General features: G+C 46.1%; 1 protein-coding gene across 1 annotated transcript in view; it reads left to right on the forward strand.

The window, feature by feature from the left end:
• Positions 1 to 10105, forward strand: part of LOC142498611 (cytochrome P450 2G1-like) — a 32985-nt gene extending 22880 nt beyond the window's left edge. Inside the window, exons 7-8 of the mRNA XM_075606816.1 lie at positions 106 to 293; positions 9905 to 10105. Coding sequence (XP_075462931.1) covers positions 106 to 293; positions 9905 to 10105 — 389 coding nt within the window. The remainder of the gene's footprint in view (positions 1 to 105; positions 294 to 9904) is intronic.
• The last annotated feature ends 5632 nt before the right edge of the window (positions 10106 to 15737 follow it).

A 15737-nucleotide genomic window follows, 5' to 3' on the forward strand; every position in this document is an offset into this window, starting at 1 on the left:
GATTTGGGGCATTTTGTAGTACTATTTAGATCTCTCTTCCATGAGCAGACATTTTCTCAGTGTGTGTTTTGTTTAAATCAGAACTTTAAATTCATTTTTTGACAGCAAAACTGCACGAGGAAATTGATCGTGTGATTGGCCAGAACCGTGCCCCGAATATGGAGGACCGTGGAAAGATGCCATATACAGACGCCGTGATCCATGAGATCCAGAGATTCAGTGATGTTCTTCCTTTGAATGTCCCTCATTCAGTCATAAAGGATACAAATTTCCGAGGATACACCATCCCCAAAGTAATTGTCTTTGTGCTTGTCCTGGCACTATTTAATAAAGTTGAGCAAACTAGTTCAAATACATTTCCCATTTCCCGGAATTTCCCGTTTTTTTAGAAAAAATCCATCCACGAATTGGGTGCTAAAAAAATGAAAGGATTCATCTGAATCCTCCATTAGTGTCATACTGTTCTTCCCGCAGACCAGACTGAGGTGGAAAGTGAGTAACCACGCACCCGCAGTAGTGAGAACGTGCCCGGAGTGTGGATTTGGTAGCGTGGTCAAGGCTAGGGGTACCAGGTTAGGTAGGGTACTTGCCAGATCCGGGCGTAGAGATGCTGCCGTAGTAGGGTCCGAAGCCAGAGGTCAAGGGTAACAGAGTTCCGGGTAGTAGATGTCCAAGTTCCGAGTTCGAGGGGGTCCGAGAGTTAAGCATGGTCGAGTGGAAGCCGAGGTCGTAGTGCCAGAGAGGGTAGGAAGACAAGCCGGTTCGGTAACGAAGCTGAAACAGAGAGAGAGCTAGGCACAGCATGAAACAGCACTAGGCAGACGAACTATACAGAGTGAGATTGGAGAGGAATCACAGGGGTAATAAATTGAGGAGAGCCAATGGGAGGAAGGGGCAGAGCAGAGATGCGCCCAGGAGCCCTTTGTGATAGAGCAGGGGATAATGGCCTGGTTTGCTGCAGGTGTATGGTAGGAGGACGTGAGCCTGAGAGCAGAGATGGCCGGGGGGTGGAGTTACACGGCCGGTGCAATGCATAAATTAAGTTACATAGTTACATAGTTACATAGTAGATGAGGTTGAAAAAAGACTTAGGTCCATCAAGTTCTCCGTTATGGAGCTGTTTTAGTTTTAGTGTTAGATCAGTGCTATCAGTTACACAGTTTAGATATGTATTAATAGTGAGGTTTGAATATATGTACACTACCGACACACTTTATTGAAGTGTGGTCGGTACCGCAAGCCGGGAAATCTCCCGGCTTGCTAGTGGCCGCCCCTCGGCGTGCCGCGCGTCATAGACGCGCGGTCACGCGTCATCGGGAGCGTGCGCCCCCTGCACGCGTGTCCAGGGGCTCCCCGAGGGAGCCCTGGTGTCCCGCGATCGCGGGACAGCGGCAGGGGGTTCCGGGGGACCCGGCGGACCCGGCAGCGGTAGGGAGAGCGCCCCGATCGGAGGGCGCTCTTCCGCTGCTTCGGCGCGCGCCCGTCACACTCGGGCGCGCGCCAGGCTACTGCTGCGGCACAGAACGGGCAAATGCTCGAATAAACTGTGCCGCAGCAGTAACATCTATGCTACACGCTTCTTAATCATCACAGTGCTCTACACCCTAGCAGTGGGGGTCCATTATTGTGGATCCTTGCTGCAGTATATGCTGTGATACTCCATTACAAGTATATTTATACATCAACCATTTATACACAGCGTGGTGTGGTTAATGCAACATCTTAGCATTGTGCCCTATTAAAGCTGCAGTTCAGTCAATATCCTGCATGTTTGTTTTTTTTAATAAATCAGTTCTGTAGTAAGAAAAAATACTTTTAGCATTTTCTGTTTTTAAAAAAACAACTTTGAAAGACCAATTTTCTTGTATTCTATTTTAACAGCCATTTGCTAAGGCACTGCCCCTTCATGTCCTGTCACAAGCCCTGGCACACCCCTTTGTCAGCCCTGCCCTCCCTCTAGCACTTGTCAGTGCAGGAATGCTCATGAATATTCATGAGCTTCAACTGCCAGTCAAGCAGATTATAAACAAATCCCAGCTTTTAATATGTCACCAAATTTCGACCTATCAATACATGGAAAACGAATTGAGCTGCAGCTATACTGTTCTTTAGCTAATTAGAGATTGCCCACATGAAACTATTGAAGTAAAAAAATAAATGTAAAAAAAAAAAAAAAGACTGAACTGCAGCTTTAATACTGTATTGCACATCAATATGTGTTCATACAGCAGCGGCAGCTCTTATTCGAGCAAATGCCGCTGGCTGTATGAGGCTGGGAAGCGGGTAGCCGCGGCGCGTGGCGGCGCACTGTGACGTCACAGTCACAGGCGCGCCCGGCTTCCCCGGCTTCCCAGGCTTCCCCGACACCCCTGGACATCAAATTAAGGTAAGCGGGGGTGCGGGGAAGCAGAGGGGCAGAGCAGAAGCCGGGCTCGGGGTCCGGAAGGATAGTAAATTGCGCGCGAGGTGGAGGGGGGGTGCGTGTGGGAAACGCGGCGGCGCACGGATATTACTGGCGGCAGCTGGGGTAGATCCCGGCATGCCGCCGGCATTTAGTGCGATAAAGTATGTCGCTACTGTAGTATGTTCTCTGAGAGTTTATTCAATTTGGCTCTCCCTCATCCAACTGTGTTTAACTCTTGATATTGGTGGTTATTTCCACCTCGCTGATCTGCAGTCTCTATCCCTACCATCTCATTGCTAATAAGCATATGAGTGGCAATATATATCTCAGGGATCTCACTGCTCTGTTTAATTTTGTTTAATATATTTTTATTACACTTACACGAACACTCGATAATATATGTTTTAAGTTATTAGCAATAAAGCTTCAATTTTATAGAATAGAGAGGTGTGCATTTAAGTGAATTTTCCTTGGTACACAATCATTTTGTGTCCCCTTTTTTACTGATTCACTTTCAGTTCACAGTTTGCACCCACTCATAATTATCGAATGACTGTTTAGTTAATTAGCAAGATTTAAGTTGATCACTCCCTACCCCCCTTTGTTTTTCCTTCCCATGTATACTTATTTGGTATATCCCTGTATACCTTTCCCATCTAAAAAGATGTCCAACCTTTTTTTGAACAAATCTATTGTATCTGCCATCACAGTCTCCATGGGTAATGAATTCCACATTTTAACTGCCCTTACTGTAAAGAACCCTTTCCTTTGTTGCTGGTGAAATGTCCTTTCCTCCAAACTCAAGGGATGGCCCCGAGTCCTTAGTACTGCCCGTGGGATGAATAGTTCTTTTGAAAGCTCCTTGTATTGTCCCTGAATATACTGTATTTGTACAGGCATACCCTGCATTAACGTACGCAATGGGACCGGAGCATGTATGTAAAGCGAAAATGTACTTAAAGTGAAGCACTACCTATTCCCACTTATCGATGCATGTACTGTACTGCAATCGTTATATACGTGCTTAACTGATGTAAATAACGCATCTGTAACAGGCTCTATAGTCTCCCTGCTTGCGCACAGCTTCGGTACAGGTAGGGAGCCGGTATTGCAGTTCAGGACGTGATGACAGGCGCATGCGTGAGCTGCTGTTTGCCTATTGGGCGATATGTACTTACTCGCGAGTGTACTTAAAGTGAGTGTACTTAAAGCGGGGTATGCCTGTATATAGTTATCATATGCCCTTAGAAGCCTCTTTTCTAATGTAAATAAATCTACTTTAGCTAGCCTCTCCTCATAAGTTAGACTGTCCATCCCCTTTATTAATTTGGTGGCTCTTCTCTGCACTCTCTCTAGTTCCATAATGTCTTTTCTCAGGATTGGTGCCCAAAATTGTACTCCATATTCAAGGTGTGGTCTTACTAATGCTTTGTAAAGGGGCATAATTATGTTTACTCCCCTTCCATCCATTGCCCGTTTGATGCAAGATAAGATCTTGTTTGCCTTTGCAGCTACTGCATGACATTGGGCACTATTGCTAAGCCTGCTGTCTACAAGCACTCCTAAATCCTTCTCCATCAAGGATTCCTCCAATATATCTCCATTTAATTTGTAAGTCGCCTTTTATTCTTGCATCCCAAATGCATAACCTTACATTTATCTGTATTAAACCTCATCTGCCATTTACCTGCCCACGTTTCCAGTCTCTCCAAGTCCTTCTGAAGAGAAATTACATCCTGCTCTGATTCTATTACCTTACACAATTCAGTATCATCAGCTAAGATGGAGACTTTGCTCTCGACCCCAACCTCAAGGTCATTAATAAACAAGTTAAAAAGCAGGGGACCCAGTACCGATCCCTGAGGTACTCCACTCACGACTTTAGCCCAACCTGAAAAAGTTCCATTTATGACAACCCTCTGTTGTCTGTCCTTTAACCAGTTTTCAATCCAGGTGCATATATTATTACTGAGTCCAATTTTCTTTGTTTTGTACACCAACCTCTTGTGTGAAACCGTATCAAAAGCCTTTGCAAAATCTAAGTAGACCACATCAACTGCATTACCCTGGTCTAAATTCCTACTTGCCTCCTCAAAGAAACAAATAAGGTTAGTTTGGCAAGATCTATCCTTCATAAATCCATGCTGACTATTACTAATAATTTTATTATCCATTAGGTATTCCTGAATATTATCCCGTATTAAACCTTCAAGTAGTTTCCCTACTATTGAAGTCAGGCTAACAGGTCTGTAATTTTCCGATTGAGATTTAGCTCCCTTTTTAAATATAGTCACCACATCTGCTTTACGCCAATTTTGTGGTACTGAGCCTGTGGAAATGGAAACCTTGAATATTAAATATAATGGTTTTGATATTACTGAGCTTAACTCCGTGAGAACTCTTGGATGTATGCCATCGGGGCCAGGTGCCTTATTAATTTTAATTTTGACAAGTTGCTTATGAACTTCTTCCTCAGTTAACCAATTGTTCATAAATATGGAGGTTGTGGCTTCCTCCTGCGGCACTACTATTGAACTTGATTCTTCCCTGGTAAACACAGAGGCAAAGAATTTGTTTAATAGCTCAGCTTTTTCCTTATCTCCAATAATCTGCCTACCCATCTCACACTGAAAGGGTCCTATGTTTTAATTTCTCATATTTTTGTTATTAAGGTACTTAAAGAACTTTTTAGGGTTGACCTTACTTTCTATTGCAATCCTTTTTTCATTATCAATTTTAGCTAATTTGATTGCCCTTTTGCAATTTTTGTTACATTCCTTATAATGCTGATACGATGTCTCCATCCGTTCTGATTTAAAGAATCTAAACGCCTTCCTCTTCTTGTCCATTTCCTCCCCTACCTGTTTATTTAGCCACATTGGTTTTGACTTATTTCTTTTATACTTATTACCCAAGGGTATACACTGATAAGTGTGCTTTTCTAACAATGTTTTAAAGACTGCCCATTTATCTTCTACATTTTTCCCTGCAAAAACATCATCCCATTGTATTACTACTAGATTAGACCTCAGTTTATTAAAATCTGCCTTTCTAAAGTTTAAGGTCTTTGCTGAACCCAAGTAATCTGTTTTTTGATAATTTATTTCAAATGAGACCATGTTATGATCGCTGTTACCCAAATGTTCCAGGACTTGAGTATTTGTTATTACTTCTACATTGTTTGATATGACCAAATCCAGAACTGCCCCTCTCCTGGTTGGTTCCTTAATAATTTGGGTCATATAATTGTCTTTAAGCACCCCCAAAAACCTGTTTCCTTTTGTTGTAACGCTAATCTCATTGCCCCAGTCTATGTCTGGATAATTAAAATCCCCCATTATGCAAACATGACCCAGTTTGGATGCCTTTTCCATTTGCAAAAGTATTTTAGCTTCCTCAATCTCACCGATATTTGGTGGTTTATAGCATATTCCCACAAACATTTTCTTTATACTTTTACCTCCACTGCTAATTTCTATCCACAAAGTCTCTACATTTTCATCATTCCCTTCATAGACATCATTCCTTATAATAGGTTTTACATCCGGTTTAACATATAAACATACTCCACCTTCCCTTCTATTTGTTCGATCCTTCCGAAAAAGAGAATAACCCTCTAAATTAACTGTCCAGTCATGAGTTTCATCCCACCATGTTTCAGTAATGCCTATGATATCATACTGCTCCCTTGCAGCTATTAATTCAAGCACACCCATTTTATCTGTCAGGCTTCTTGCATTAGCAAGCATGCATTTAAGTTTTTTTTCAGCCTGTACTATTATCTTATCTGCTCCTTCCTTTCTGCTCCCACTTGGTTTAGTCTTTAGAATTCTTCTAGTATTATCTGTATTTACTATGGGTGTCTCACTGCTTGTCAAACTTGCACTTGCCCCCATTCTACCTCCATACCACCTTGTATCCTCATCTATTCCATTTAGTTCATTATCTGTTTCATTCCCCTCCCCCCTCCATCCTAGTTTAAAATCTCCTCCAACCTTTTTAACATTCTCCCCCCTAGCACAGAAGATACCTCTTCATTGAGGTGCAATCCGTCCCTAGAATATAGATGGCACCTCTCAGAAAAGGAGTCCCAGTGCTCTAAAAACCCAAACCCCTCCTTCCTGCACCACTTTCTTAGCCATGCATAAACCTCCCTGATCTCTGACTGTCTCCCTGCGGTAGCGCATGGCACTGGTAGTATTTCAGAAAATACTACCTTGGAGGTCCTTGCCTTAAGCTTTTGGCCTAGATCCCTTTAATCATTTTTTAGGACGCCCCTAAAAGTTGAGAGGCGTGCGCCCTGTAAGAGGAGCTGGCGCGTGTTCAGCATCGGCGGCGTGCGTGAAAGCTGCGGGGGGCGTAGGAACGGGCCGTGATGCCGAGCAGGGGCGGAGGAGACCGCAGCCAGCGGTACAGATAAGGAAGGCAGCGCTGAGGGCGGCGTGTGCCCTGAGTCCTGACAATTAGGTAGAATCTGGGTGGATTTTTAAGGATCCACACTCAGATTCTACAATGAATTGAATCCGAAATCCGCACAGCAGAGTGTTAAAAATCCACACTCAGATTGTTAAAAACCTGTTCTCTCCCCCCTTGGATTTAATATGAGAAAAAAAAATTAACAATCTGATCACGGATTATTAATCCGCCATGTGGATTGTCAGTGATAAAAAAAACATCCAAAAAAGGTGTCACACCCGTTTTGGGACTGATCCGCAGACCAAAGGAAACGTTAGATCCGAGGCGGATCCTAATTGGCAGAAATGTTTTGCTCATCTCTACTATTTAACGTCTTCATACTGCGGGCATGTGTACTAGAGGGATACCCCCGCAACAGCTGGATATGTAATGTGTTATGATGGTGCTCCCTTGGTAGAGAACTGAATATAAGCACAAAGAAAATGTAACCTAGTAAGGGCACTCAATCATAACCTGGCTGTATTGCGATAAATTTAGACAAATGTATTTATTAATATCCAATTAAAATAAGGGTTGTTAAAATGACCATTAAACATAAGTGTTAACCTGTAATTCAGACCCTACATAAGTGTCCAGGATACAGAGAAGAGTAAAGGGGTATTAGAAGCCCTATCACCTGCTGTGTCTGGAAAATGTATCCAGAGACCAACAAAGTGGTACTGAAAGTCCACTGTCCTTACAATAAGAACAATTGATGGTATCTGAGCAGTGACAAACTATTGCAGCATGTTCCCTAAAGAGGGTTGGTACATCCTATATAGGGGACCCTTGTCAGGTCTGCTTAATTGTGACCCTCTACAGTATAATTACTGTTAAATTCACACCATTAGGTATGATAGCCAACATACAAACAAGACAGATGATGTATTTGTCCACAGAGTAAGTGTAACTGGTGTATACAAGTAATAAAGCACCTAATTAAATTAAAATTGATAGCTGCAGATGACAGGTTACCGTACTCATAGATAGTGCTATATATACAGTGTGGTGGTGTCCTGGATATAATCTACTAGTGTAGCAATGTGTGTCCTATTGCTCCAAGCATGTAGCTGTAATGCACCAGAAACGCACTACCACATATAAACTGGCAAGCTGGTGTGCAGGAGTTGTTGTTATGTCTTGGACTACATAACCTGAAGTGACCCCAGGTGAACTGCTGTTCTCACCAACCAAATCCCTCTAATGTCGGGTACATGCACTCGTAAACAACCTCCCGTGCCCTAAGATAACCCGCCATTGCATCCTGTTGCCTAAAAGACTCATATTGAGTGGTGTAAAATCCCTGCAGACAATGAGAAGTGCTCCGGGTCCAGGCACTGTTTTCGTGAGTACACTTGCTGCAATAAGCAGTGAAAGTTACTAGCCCTATACTGTATGCGCCCTTAACCCATCATTCTAGTACTAATGTACAAAACATAGAACTGCAGCACGCAGGCAGGTGCCCATACAAGTGATGTTGGCAAGTTCCCAGCTGGAGGCTTGGGACTCCTGCGCGTGCACCCGTTGTCATAATGCGGGCAGTAAGACATTGTGATCAGTTCAATTAGACTCCTCTGCACTTCAATGCAATTGCTTTGCAGGTTGTCTTTATGGTGATTCTGCACTTTCATAACTACATTTTTTTACCTGTTAATTCCTGTGCAATGCAGTTTAACGGATATATACATGTTTTTAAATGGATAGGGAAACAAAGTTCTGTACCTTGTGTAGCCCTGTTTCCTAGTGAACACAGGCCGCTACCGTATGCTGTATAACCTGTAGGCTCACAGGGCCTAAGCGTCTACCACGGAGAGCCCGGGGCACGCGCAATACTTGTTACTTGGTGCAGCGCCTCCACCTGCGACAGCTTCCGCCAGAGGGGAAGTGGTTCTTCGCAGGACACTTATGTACATCAACACACACAAACAGCAATATAATCAACCAATACCTTTACTAACATGAATGGATATTGCGTAGCCTCCCTCTCTCTCTAACAGGTGTCCCTCACTAGAGGGGACACTATACACTGCGTCTCGCAGGACGCTCACTTCCCTCCTTCACTGGGTGATCCCACCCCGTGTCCAGTTCCCTCGTGCAATATCCCCACCACCCTCAAGTGAGACAATGAACATGTGTGTGTGACTGCACTGTGTCCTGAATAAATGGTGATACAGTTGGTGCACTTGTAGTTTACCTGCCGGGCCCTCCAGTACCCGGTCCTGCAACAGTCTTCACAAAGGATCAGTGTGGAGCCGAGGTGATGTCGGCCATAGGCGTCCGGGGCGATCCCACCCAGACGCGTATCAGCACAGCAGCGGAGTCTGAGCCCAGACCTTCCGCGGAGTAGGTAATGTCTCTGTTAGCGATACGTACACAGTAAGGGAACCGGAACCTATCTAGGGCCAGTCCCTATCTCAGCTTCACACTACTGGGGCTCAGGGCCTATCTGGGCCTGGGGTATAAGGCCTAGGTAGAAGCTGGATGCCTCCCTACACCGGAGATCCTTCTCCTTCTTCCTCCCGCTAGCTCTGAACAACGTGCGTGCCCTTCGACCCCTTTTCCTCCCTTACTCATGCCTGATTGGTCCTCGCGCGTCACGGTTCTCGCGGGGCTGCTGGGACCCGCCCCCTTCCTATCAGAGCTCTCCTCCTTCGCGGGCTTTGGCAAATATGCCCGCGCATGTGCAACCTCCTGCCGGGCCGGTCCTGCGCCTGCGCCAACCTTCAACATGGCGACTCTCTCTGCGCGGAACCTCCGATATCGGAGTGTTCCCTGTACTGCGGCCCTTCCCACCCCACAACAACAACAACAACTGGTGGTATGGGGATCCCGGCTACACTTGTGTACTTAATTGAGTGTCATTATGTAATAAAAAAACTGTTAGCGGTTGTCACACATTTCAATAAAGAAAACTTCACCAATAAACATACAGTATCATTAATTCCCCTACCTTTAGGAATAAAAAAAACAAAGCCATACCAAGGGCAATTCTTGGGGGATCATACTACAAATACTGCCCTAAATACATTTCTCACCCATATACAGGGTACTGATGTCTATCCGTTGCTGTGCTCTGTTCTCTGGGACCCCAGCCAATTTGCCACTCCTAACAAATTCAATCCCGGCCACTTTCTGGATGACAATGGCTGCTTCAAGAAAAGTGACGCCTTTCTGCCATTTTCCACAGGTAAAATACTTTGTTGCACAAGATCAGCTTTGGGTCAGGAAATTCTGTTTACTGTTTAAGGACATTACATACAATACAGTTATGAGGAATGCCATTAAATGCAATGCTCAATCTGATGATGTACTGTAAGGCTTCAATAAGATAAAGTTTTACACAGAGCTTCGCTCAGTTACCGTGTACCTGATGCTACAATTTCATGTCAGGAGAAACAGCAAGACTAGATCTTTCCCTGAAAAATGCTATTAGTTCTGTATACACTAGTACTGTACATCCATTACTTCTAAAACTCTAATGCAGGCCCTCATTCTATCCCATCTCGACTATTGTAACCATCTACTGTGTGGCCTTGCTGCCTTTCACCTGTTTCCCCTACAATCTACAGTGGCGGCCGCCTTTATCCTCCTGTGGCTTTTTTTCTTCAGTTTTCTCGCGCCACGGGCGCTTTCAATGATAAGCGCCATTAGCGCTTGTCTGATGATGCGGCCGCCGCACGGGAAACTCCGAGAGAAACGGAAAAAATCCCCGCATTTTTCCGGGTAAGTAGGAGGATAGGAGGGGCCGCAGCAGTATGCTAACCAATGCTGCTAAAATCATGTTACTCTCTCCTAACTCTGGGCCTCATGCAGTAAGCGCCGAAAAAGTGCTCTCGGCAGGGGTTCAATATCGGCATGATTTTGGCGATTTGCCCTCGCAGTATTCAGGAAAGGCCGAATCCCTGGCAAATCACTGCGAAAGCAAAACGCAGAGTAGCCGGTGGCGAGACAGTCTGTCTCCCGATAACCTGGTGATACGCCGTCCCCTGCCGAGATGTCAGCAGGGAGAGATCCGCCACTCTCTCTGCTCAAACATCGGCAAGAATAAAAATATATCAAAACAATTTTTACTTATAGCTTAGATCTGCAGGAGGTGTCCGGAGCTGAACCACATTGGTTTCAGGTCCGGGGACCCCGTGCTTCCCGAGATACAGGCCCCTTTATGAGGTGCTGGTATCCCTCTGCATTTAAATGTCCTGATCACGTGACCACGGAATGTAAACAAAGCAGAGGGATACCGGCACCCCATAAAGGGGCCTGTATCTCGGGAAGCAGCGGGTACCCGGACCTAAAATCAAAGCGGTTCAGATCCGGAGACCCTCTGCACATCTACACTGAGTAAAACACATATATAAATAAACAATCATTCCTTACCTTTGCGGCTATCTGCTATGGTAATGAAGCAGCATTAATGTATTTTTAATAATAGTGAACGGGAGCAGGGGGTCCCCTGAGCTGAACCACATTGATTTGTGGCTCAGGGATCTCCTGCTTCCCGTGTTACAGGCCCCGGTATGGGTCATCGGGTGCCAGTGTCGCTGCCATCTTTATAGAGCCGACGTCACGTCTTGGACGCTATAAAGATGGCGGCAACATTGGCCTCCGATGCCCCATACCGGGGCCTGTAACTCGGGAAGCAGGGGTCTCTGAGGCAGAAATCAATGCGGTTCAGCTCAGGGGACCCCCTGCTCTCGCACAATATTATTAAAATATATTAATGCTGCTTCATTACCATAGCGGATAGCCGCTAAGGCAATGAAGGGGTTAAGGCATAATAGCATGTTTATTGGGGACAATTGCCCCCAATAAACATTGCAATAAACAACATACATCCCCTGTGCCCCCAACAACCCCTATACCCGCATTACATATATTAAATTTTTGGGATGCACAGCAATGATACTAGAGGCCGGCGGTGGCCCTCGGGTGTTCCCCGCAGGCCTGCTGTACCAATTCTGTGCCCCCCCAAAAAAATCCAACACAAATACTTTACAATAAATACACCCCCCTCTAACACATACAGTACAGTACAGTAATGTGCAAAATTACTATTATCCACATATGGATAATAGTGAATGAGCCCATCTAAAATACATAAAGAACAATAAATACATTAAATACAAATTGCACTCACCCATGTCCATCTGCCACGGTGAAGGCCATCCTCATCTTCATAACTGTCCATGTCCACTCTGATGCTGTAAACCATGAACAAGAATAAAAACAGCCAATGTAATGTCCACAAACCCCTTAATCACATAGCAGTTATTAACCGCTACAGTAATTAAGGAGTTAACCCACCTTCACCCACCACTTGGGAGGCATAAATACCCTCCCCCACTACCCCCCCACCTCGTGAAGCCTAACCACCCTCATACACTACCCAGCCGGGAGGCCTACCCACATACCTTTGGGACCAATACCCCCTTCCCCCACCCCCAGTACCCACAATAAAAGCAATACACAGCCCCACAATAAACATCATTATATTTATTACATAGATAACCCACCCCCTGTGCCCCCCCATAAATACATGATTTATTATTTTACATACAGGGTTAATACCCCACACCCACGGGAGTCCCCGGTGGGCCTGACGGGTCACCTCACAGACCTACAGTAGCCCAGCACCATGTTTCAAACAGGGTCTGGAGGGCTGTGGGTGGACCCGCCAGGTGCCATGGTCCACCAGGTGGTCTCCGTGGGTCACCGTGGTCCATAATGGGGTCCCCACGGGTAGGCCTGTGTCTGTCTGGTGGGCCCCGGGTCAGACCCACAGGTGTCTGAGGGGCCTCGGGTGCTTCACATGGGGATCTTGGGGCCCTCGGATGGTCCCTATGGGTCCATGGTGCCCCCACAGATGTGGGGCCACCGGTTCTTCCCAGCAGGTGTCCCCCGTGGACCCGGCAGTTGTTTACCCGTGAAAAGTCCGAGGAGACCTCAGGTGGTCTCCATATGTCTCCCGCAGACCTGAGGAAACAACCCTGTATGTAAAAATAAATAAACATGTCCTATACATTAAATACATCAATCCCCAACACAAACAGTACAATAATGTGCAAAATAACTATTATCCAGATAGTGATAATAGATTATTTGCCCATTATTAAACACATTAAGTAGCATAATAAATGAAATCAAGTTCTACTGACATGATCAATATGAAGCCCCCTCAACAACAAAATCCTTGTCCTCCGTTGCCAATAAAATACATAGCCAATACATTGCTATTACATTGTGATATCAATTAACCCCTTAATCACCTTATCGGATAATAACCACAAAGGTAATTAAGGGGTTAACCCACCCTTCATCCATTCATTTGTACAGTGGCTTCATCATGCAACTATATATAGATATATATATATTATATATATATATATATATATATATATATATATACAGCTAAACCCCGTTATAACGCGCCTCGTTATACCGCGATTCGGTTATAACGCGGTTTTCCCGTGGCTCCCGTTTTAAAAAAAAAAAAAAAAAAAAAAATTTTTAAAAAAATTTTTTTTTTCATTTTTTTTTTTTGCACACTGCACACACTGCACACACTGCACACACACTGCTCATTGCTCACACTGCCACACTGCACACACACTGCACACTGCACACACACTGGTCATTGCTCACACTGACACACTGCACACACACTGCACACTGCACACACACTGCTCATTGCTCACACTGCACACACTGACACACTGCACACACACTGCTCATTGGACACACTGCACACACACTGCACACTGCACACACACTGCTCATTGGACACACTGCACACACACTGCACACTGCACACACACTGCTCATTGCTCACACTGCACACACTGACACACTGCTCATTGGACACACTGCACACACACTGCACACTGCACACACACTGCTCATTGCTCACACTGCACACACTGACACACTGCACACACACTGCACACTGCACACACACTGCTCATTGGACACACTGCACACACACTGCACACTGCACACACACTGCTCATTGCTCACACTGCACACACTGACACACTGCTCATTGCTCACACTGCACACACTGACACACTGCACACACACTGTACACTGCACACACACTCCTCATTGCTCACACTGCACACACACACACTGCACACACACTGCACACACACTGCACACTGCACACACACTGCTCATTGCTCACACTGCACACACTGACACACTGCACACACACTGTACACTGCACACACACTCCTCATTGCTCACACTGCACACACACTCACACACACTTACAGACACTCACACACACTTACGCACACGCACACACACACACTCCCACGCACACGTACGCACACTTACGCACACTCACACACACTTACACACACTTAGACACTCACAGACACTCACACACACTCACAGACACTCACACACACTCACACACACTCACACACACTTACACACACTTACACACACTTACACACACTTAGACACTCACACACACTCACACACACTCACACACACTTACACACACTTACACACACTTAGACACACTTAGACACTCACACACACTTACACACACTTACACACACTTACACACACTTACACACACTTACACACACACTCAGACACTTACACACACTCACACCCACATACACACACCCATATACACACACACACTTTCTCTCCCATATATACATACACACACACACTCTCTCACTCTACACAGACGGGGGGTGGGGTCGGAGCAGAGGAAAGGCCGCGACCAGCACCACCACCCGCTCCCCCCCCCCTCCTCCCGCGCAGGCAGCGGGAGCGCCAGGGACAGAGGTGGGGAGAAGAAACCCCCCGCTACCACCTCCATGCAGGCAGCGGGATCTGAGGTAAGCGGCGACCTGAGGGACATCCCCGCTCCCATCTCCTGCCCCGCGGCCTGTCCCGCGGTGACAGGGGGAAGCGGGGACAGGAGGGACATCCCCGCTCCCATCTCCTGCCCCGCGGCCTGTCACACGGTGACAGGGGGAAGCGGGGACAGGAGGGACATCCCCGCTCCCATCTCCTGCCCCGCGGCCTGTCCCGCGGTGACAGGGGGAAGCGGGGACAGGAGGGACATCGCCGCTCCCATCTCCTGCCCCGCGGCCTGTCCCGCGGTGACAGGGGGAAGCGGGGAGCGGAGGGACATGCCCGCTCCCATCTCCTGTCCCGCGGGATGAATATGAGCTAAAGCGCGGCGGCCATTTTTTTTTCTCGCGACCCCGTTAGTAACGCGGTGGTCTCGGGGTGGACCCCGAGACCCGCGTTATAACGGGGTTTAGCTGTATATATACAGTGGTTGACAAATCCCCAAAAAATCTACTCGCCACACAAAAAAATCTACTCGCCACCTTGTACCAAACGTGTGCTGCTTGGGCCAATATTTACTCGCCCGGGGGTTAAATCCACTCGCCCGGGGCGAGCAATTGTATAGGTTTGTCGAACACTGTATATATATATATATATATATATATATATATATATACTGTATACAGTGGTCGACAAATCACCCAAAAATCTACAAATCGCAGAACAAAAAAATCTACTCCCCACCTAGCCCTGCTCTAGTCGCGGCCCCAGCCCCGCCCTAGTCCCCCCCCAGCCCCGCCCCCAGCCCGGTTTATTTTTTTTAGTAAGAACAACATTTGTTTTCGACATAAGTTTATTTATTGTATTACATTATACTACAATTAGTCCTTGTTACGTGTGTGTGTGTGTGTGTGTGTGTGTGTGTGTGTGTGTGTGTGTGTGTGTGTGTGTGTGTGTGTGTGTGTGTGTGTGTGTGTGTGTGTGTGTGTGTGTGTGTGTGTGTGTGTGTGTGTGTGTGTGTGTGTGTGTCTGTGTGTGTGTGTGTGTGTAAATGTCGTATTTACAA

Source organism: Ascaphus truei, chromosome 7, assembly GCF_040206685.1.
Source record: "Ascaphus truei isolate aAscTru1 chromosome 7, aAscTru1.hap1, whole genome shotgun sequence".
In the NCBI taxonomy this organism is placed as follows: Eukaryota; Metazoa; Chordata; class Amphibia; order Anura; family Ascaphidae; genus Ascaphus; species Ascaphus truei.